At 31.8% G+C, this 8,138-nt stretch overlaps 1 protein-coding gene across 1 annotated transcript; it reads left to right on the forward strand.

Moving 5' to 3' along the window:
• The first annotated feature begins 1,079 nt into the window (after positions 1-1,079).
• LOC140044235 (probable carboxypeptidase X1) lies at positions 1,080-1,439 on the forward strand. The gene has a single exon (XM_072088713.1). The coding sequence runs from the start codon at positions 1,080-1,082 to the stop codon at positions 1,437-1,439; it is 360 nt and encodes a 119-aa protein (XP_071944814.1).
• The last annotated feature ends 6,699 nt before the right edge of the window (positions 1,440-8,138 follow it).

Here is an 8,138-nt window from a genome sequence, read left to right on the forward strand (position 1 = left end):
AAATGCAGTAATTCTGTACCTAAAGTATCTGCCTCCTCTTGAAATACATTACTGAAAATCTATAACTAATTAGGATTCATGACAATACAAATAGATTATATTTTCATGTCATAATTGTTGCGAGACAGATTTTTTTTAAATATAAAAAGCAAATAAGTCGAGGCCTGTGTGTTCTTCAGTCAGCATTTCTTTCTAAAATCCTGGACACGCCACTGCTATGAATATTTACCAATAATATTATAATATTCACGGTGTTTTTTAGAGTGTTGCCCTTTAAATTGAAGGTATAAAAGTTGTACCACTTATTACAAATGCCATTAAGTTTTGAAAACACGGTACTTTGATAAAGCAATCATTCAACTATAATCAAGATGTTTATATCAACTGTGATAGCATTTATCATCTACTCATTCATATTTTGTGAAGGACAAGGTAAAATATCAATTTTTCTACTTTTCATACATATACATGAGTGCTGTTGTTCACTAAGGTATTGGAATATTATGCCTAGTCAAATTTTATTATGTTTTTAATATATTACAGGTTGTCTTGTATTTGTAGGAAAAGAAAACACTTTATCCCTCTATTTCTTCTGCACCGCCCTCTTCAGCAACACTGTGATACTACATGTTCTCCGAGGAAACCCTTATTTGCACAATTTACTATATAGGCTAGTGTTATTATGATGTTTAAAATAAGATTATTTTATATCGTGAATGTTGTGAATTTATAATAAACTTATGTTTGTATAACTTAAAATATTACATTACATCTTTCATTAGTATCCACATAATATTGTTTCAGTATCGCAATTCAATAGTAAAATATTTGATCAGGGTATTAACTTAGTAGGCCTAACATAATCATGTAAATTTTACATTTATTCATTCAGTTACAAATCCACATTAAAATGCATCACCATCATCATTATACTATACGTTTAAGTAATTTCAAGTAAGCTCATACATTTTTTTTGTAATCTAAAATTCTTTCATATTTACTTTGATTTTTATATCTCTAAAATACAAGAGAAAATAATATTTAGCTTTTCCTTTACATTAGTGGCTTCCACATGTAATATGCCGATTGGTCTCGCTGACAACGTCCGAAGCACAAAGTTTCCTGATTCAGCATTTTCAGCCAGCTCTTATGAAAGTTATGGCCAAAGACCATCAAGAGGTAGATTGAATGCAAAGCATGAGAACGATAATAATATGGGAGCGTGGATGACCAACAATGATCCATGGATTCAAATATATTTGAAAGATGTCATTGAAATCGGAGGCATAATTACACAAGGACACAATGGTTATCCTTACTGGGTTACGAAGTTTCAAGTTTCATACTCAAAGGATGGAAAAGCGTTTTTCTACGTCAAACAAGCCGGTTCTAACAATGAGGTGTCTTTACTCTACTTTATTTTTGATACGTGTCTATAATAACAATAATAAAGCCAAATAGATTGATAATCATAACATGATTGACATTTACCGAGAAATTATTACTTTATTTTAATTGACAATGCGTTAATTTTATTTAAACAAATATACTGTATTATAAGTACGTTCTAATACAAACAATACAGACAACAGTCTCATATGAAACACATCATACATGTTTGACAGCTCATACAATTCATACACACTTAAAATATATAAAGACAACTTGAGAATATATTATAAAACAAAACATTATCTGTACAATTTGTAGGGTTCTTCACAATAGTTTAGATCCTTATTTTGCTGGTTTTTAGTTCAGACTCCAATTATGCCAGTCATTAGCATCATGTGATAGCTGTATCTTCCGAGTATAACTAATTTAATTTTAATTTGTAAGCTGTGTTTTTTTAAAAATATTTACATTTAAATAGGTCTTTACTGGGAACACTGATTCAGACACATACATACGCAACGACTTTAAGTCGATTTTCGCCCGTTACATACGGATTCATCCAAAGGACTGGAATGGAGCTACTAGTCTCAGGTTTGAACTTCTTTCCTGTGGTAAGTATATACTCGTTTTACTTCTACATCATGCCTGCGCATCAATTGCTAATGGCCCAGTGACAAAATAGCAGCCGTCTAAAACAAGATGGTCTTTTTACTATAAAAGGAGTAAATCCAAAAACATCGACAAACCGAGCCAATACTATCCTAATCATGTTGCTCGTTTTTTTCTGGTGACGTTGAAACTAACCCAGGACCCAAGAAAGTTAAATGTCTACTTTCAAAACGCGCGTAGCATTAAAAATAAAATGCATTTTAGACCACCAAAACCAACGTTGAGCACCTTGAGCCTCTTCATCAATCTCTTAATATAAGCTAATACTTGAATCCACAAAGGCTGAATTGTGCTAGTCGGTGATTTTAACCTGCCCGATTTTCAGTGGAATGACGACGGTAGCCATACTTCATAGCCATAAATCAAACTCTGATAGTATGCTTGTTTTTCTGATCAAATCATTTTAACCTTTCCTAATATAATTTTTCCTATACTCGTTTGAATAACATTTTAGATCTTGTACTTTATAGTAATTTTAAATACAATTGTAATGTTTCCATTGATGACTCGATCGTCTTTGAGTCTGATCATGAGTCCCTTCATATTAAGTTTGATATTGATTCCTGTTCTCGAGATAGTCATACTTTTAGGACTATTTAAAATTGTTCTAAAACTAATTGGGCTGTTATGTGCAATCTTTTTGATATATGTACCTTGGGATATCTTCAAGAGCTTTAATGATGTCTGTCTGGATGTGTTTTATAGTTTTGTCTCATCTACTATTAAAGATATGGTTCCCACTATTACCCCCAACTTTCGCAAAGCTTTAAATATTAAAGAAATAGGCGTAAATTATATAGACAATATCGTACTGAATTTCATAACAATGAATTTATCTATGCTCGTAGACATTTTAAACAACTTTGTAGAGTTTAAGTATCAAGAACCCTACATTTAAGAGTAACTATAAACAAACAGCCCCAACCATACTCAAGTATGGAGCTACTGAAGCTTGCAAACCTAATGATATTGATGAAGCCAATTTTGTATAATTTATTTGCTAGCTCTAATGATGTTAAGATTACTATACTACCTTTCCTGATTTTGCTGAATATCCCCCTGATACTCTTTCTAATTTTTCTGTCAATTCTAATGAGGTTGCAAATACTTCTCAAGAATTAATCCCCATAAAGCGTTTGGCTGCGATAGGTTATGGAGAGTCGGTATTTTAAAGTAATTAAGTGCTAGGTCATAACAAATATACTCAGGCCCTAGAATGATTCTAAGGGATCTTTTTTGGAGTTTCTCTATTTGGAGCGATTGTTTAAGGGTAATAGCGCCATGTCAATTCTTGTATTTTCCTTACAATTGGGAACGTTGTAACGTTTGCTCCCAATTTAAAAAGCAGATTTTTGTTATAATATTAGGAATTTTCGCCCTATGCCGTTGGTTTCTCTGTAAGATTTCCGAAAAAATTGTTAATACTGTAAATGGTTTCAATAATTTTTTTCTAACGTTGGACCTAACCTAGCCAAAAAAATAACAAGTCAATTTCCAAGTCATGATAGTCCCAATGATTACATTAAGAAACGTATTCCAAATTCTATTTTTTAGAGGCCACTTCCAAAGAAGTATTAATTACAGAAGTGAACTTATATTTAAGTCTAAAAATTCCAGCGGACATGGTGATGTACCTATGTCAATAGTTAAACCCATTATATATGAAATCAGTGAGCCATTGACACATATTTATAATCGTTAACTTGAGACTGGCATTTTCCAAGATACCCTTAAGATTGCAAAAAGTGTTCCCATCTACAAAGCTGGGATAAAAGTAGTTTCTCAAATTATCGACCGATCCCCTTGTTGCCCAAATTTTCTAAAATTTTAGAAAATTATTTAACACCCGTCTGTTGAAATTTATAGACAAATTTGATATTTTATATTCAGGACAATTTGGTTTTAGAAAAAATATGTCCACCACTAGCCATGCATTGCTTCACTTTTCCGAGTTTATGCTTAAAGAGATGGACAGGTCTAACTATACAATTGGAATTTTTATTGACTTAAAAAAGGCGTTTGATACCATCGACCACAATATCCTTATAAAAAAAACTTGAAGCTTATGGTATTCGTGGAATTGCCAATAAATGGATGCAAAATTATCTTTCTAACAGAAAACAATTTTTAACAATACATTTTGATACCACCTCAGAATTAACAGACATTTTATGTGGCATTCCACAGGGATCAATTTTGGGGCCCACTTTATTCTTTTTATATATTAATGACATTTGTAATGCTTCTTCCCTAATGAAATACACACTTTATTCTGATGATGATACAAATATACTTTTTTTCTGGTAAGAACCTGCAATTTATCTGTAATATTATTAATGATGAGCTAAAAAAATTAATACTTGGTTTAAGGTAAATAAATTGACGTTGAACCATAGTAAGACAAAGTATATTATTTTCAGCTGCAAAAACAATTATGAACCGACACATTTAGTTATTAGTGGTGTTGCAATTGAACGGGTAAATAAAATAAAGTTTTTATGAGTTGATTATTGATGGAAATTTAAATTGGAAGTGTCATATTGATTATATTCATTCCAAAATTTATTATTAATTTATTATTATTTATTATTTAAGTATTGGAATTATTTATAAAGTGAAACATTTACTAAATACACCAGCTTTATTTAAATTATATAATTCATTAGTTTTGCCTTATTTTACATATTGTTGTGAAGTCTGGGGTAATACCTTTAGAACTAGTTTAAATTGTTTATACATAAATTATTACAAAAAAGGCACACAGACTTGTTATGAAAGCCAATGTTTTATTTTTTTTAAACTCTTGATCTTTATAATTTAATAAAACTATATACAGTTTCTCTAATGCATAAAGCTTTTCATAACTTACTCCCAGCGATTGTTCAAAATAATTTCATTTTATGCTCAGTTGTCCACGATAAATATACTCGACAAAAACACCAATTCTACCCACAATTTAAAAGAACCACTCAAAAATCATAAACTATCTTTTTTTTTTGTTAAGATAAAAAAAAAAGATTGTTTGCATTTTCTTAAAAGTTACATTTTGCTTGCCTATGACCTTTGTGCCATTTTTAGTCGCGTGGAAGCGACTCTATAGTTCACTATGTCGGTCGGTCGGTCTGTCTGTCGGTCTGTCTGTCGGTCTGTCTGTCTGTCGGTCCGGTATCACTATGCGTTTTATCGCTTTCTGACCTTATCTTGATATCAGTTTAATCTAGCTAGGTCAATTTTTCACAGTATATTCCTTATGGCCAGGAATCAATGTGGTTATGTTTTCACGGTGCGCAATAAAAAATTACGCGGTCTACGCACGATTTAACGAAATCACGTTTGTAATCATATCTTCACAACCATGAATCACAATTAAATAAAATTTGGTACTCATAAATTTCAGGGCATAAATCATCATATGGCAATACAATTACGTGCGTAGCGCATGTAACGCATGCGTACGCGCGCTTAACATTTTCAAAATTTATTTTCGATGAAATAAGAGTACATTTCAGGCAATTTTAAGCGTTTAAAAAATTGCCATGAGTGCGCATATTTTTGCGCGCGCACTGCGCGTTAAATGTTATTGCGCACTCTTTTTGCCCGATTTCTGTTTTCTTCACTTACTTTCAACTCGAAATTACGTTATACGAGCACGTCGAAAGTGACAGGCTACGCACGTGTAAATTTAAAAAAAATAAATGTTTTTAAACATTTCAACATTTTTAAACATGTTCAGTAATTTCGGTCAGTATAGTTCACTATGTCGGTCGGTCGGTCTCTCTGTCTGTCTGTCGGTCTGTCTGTCGGTCTGTCTGTTGGTCTGTCTGTCGGTCCGGTATCACTATGCATTGTAGCACGCGACTTAATGGCTGTTGGCCTTGTTCATATTACTATTTATATATAGATACTATTTTGTAACAGGGGGTTTCTACTTATAAGCTGTGCTTCAGAGATTCCCCCTTTCCATTCATTCGTTTTGTAATGAATATTTATGTATGTTTCTATTTTTTGTTGTGAATGGAAATAAAGATACAAACAAACACACAATCTCTTCTCGTATATATCACCTATTCTCTTTTCTGTCCAACATGACTTTGTCTCTGGCAGATCGTGTCAGACTAACCTTGCTATTCTATGTAATCAGTTGCTTATCAGTCTTTTGGGTTTAGAGAAACAATCTCAGTGTGATATTGTCAACACTGACTATTCAAAAGCATTCGATAAAGTATGACACGATATTATAAGTATCAGATACTTACTTTATCACTTTTTTTTATTCAGTTCACAACCAACAGCGATGAAATCTAAACATAATACTATATTCATATTTGCAACAATAAGATAAACTTAGATTGGAACATAACAGAGATTAAAAAAAATTTACCCTTAAATACAATTTAAAAAATCAATATCCAAACAATTAACAAGCACACTATTAAATGTGTAACCGCTGAAAAATACTTCGTTTTGTGCATTCAACAACACGACCACAAGGAACGTGAAGCAAACACTTGCCTGCGAGTACGAGTTTGTATATTTAACTTAAACAAAGTAACAAGAGGACAATCATAAACAGAATTGAAAGAGTTGTTTAAAAATATCCTATCAAAAACAACTCTGCGATTTTCAAGACAAATAAGAGAAACATTATAATTATGACAATATCAAAAAATACTCATTTTTATTACAACAATAACCTGTCTATTGATAGGTTTAACTTTCAAAAAGATCTGAAACTTAACTTTATTAAACATGTTGTTGCTAAGGGTAATAGAATGATGGGTATGCTTTGGCGTCACTGTAAATTGATAGTGTTACTAAACTTTTATTATTTCTTTTGTCCGATCGATTTTTTATTTTTCATCATTTCAATTTCGATCTCTCAATCAAATCGTATCGAACGTGTTCAATACAAATTTATTTATTTCATTAACTAAAACAATTCTGGTCTTCTAATCATCTTCCTCTGCTTCATAATCGGAGAAGTTTTTTCGATTTGATTTTTTTCTTCAAATGCTTTAAACTCCTTTTTAAATTATAATTGTTGTCATTTTCTCTCTTAAAATTGATGTTCTAACTCTCACACTGACCTTTTCCCCTTGTCCGTTGTCGAACGTAACTAAAAATGATTTTAATCAAAGATTATCCAGGCTTTACAATTTAATTTCTATTAAAGGTAAGACTATCGATATTTTTTTGACACTTTAGACCTAAAGTTCTTAAAGCAATAAAAAAAATACATATAGTGAAATACAAGAGAAAACAATATTTAGGTTTTTGTTTTCATTAGTGGCTTCCACATGTAACATGCCGATTGGTCTCGCTGATGACGTCCGAGACACAAGGTTTCCTGACTCAGCATTTTCAGCCAGCTCTTATGAAGGGGAGGGCCAAAGACCATCAAGAGGTCGACTGAATGCAATGCATGAAAGCTCTTCTAAAATGGGAGCATGGATGGCCAATGATCCTTGGATTCAAGTAGATTTGAAAGATGTCATTGACATCGGAGGCATAATTACACAAGGACAAAATGGTTATCCTTACTGGGTTACGAAGTTTCATGTTTCATTCTCAAAGGATGGAAAGACGTTTATCTACCTCAGACAAGCCGGTTCTAACAAAAAGGTTTCTTTACTCTACTTACTTGAACTTCATTTTTGATACGTGTCTATAATTACAATAATAAAGCCATATAGAATGGTAATACATAACATGATTGACATTTACCAAGAAATTATTACCTAGACAATGGGTTAATTTATTTAAACAGATATACTATATTAAATGTACGTTCTAACACAAAAAATACAAAATACCACAGAAAACTGTATTGGTCTCATATAAAAAATAAGAAGTTAATTCGATGTTGGCAGCTCATAGAATTCATACACGCTTCTTAAAATATAATTAAAAGACAAATTGAGAATAAAACAAAACATTATCTGAACTATTTGTAGGGTTTTTCACAATGTTTTAGATCCTTTTTTTAATATGTGAGTTCCTACTCTGTTGACATCACTTTTGTTGAGTTTAGACTCTTTATATTAACCTCTTTGGTGGGAATATGCCAGTCATCAGCA

This window comes from Antedon mediterranea, chromosome 3, assembly GCF_964355755.1.
Source record: "Antedon mediterranea chromosome 3, ecAntMedi1.1, whole genome shotgun sequence".
Classification (NCBI taxonomy): domain Eukaryota; kingdom Metazoa; phylum Echinodermata; class Crinoidea; order Comatulida; family Antedonidae; genus Antedon; species Antedon mediterranea.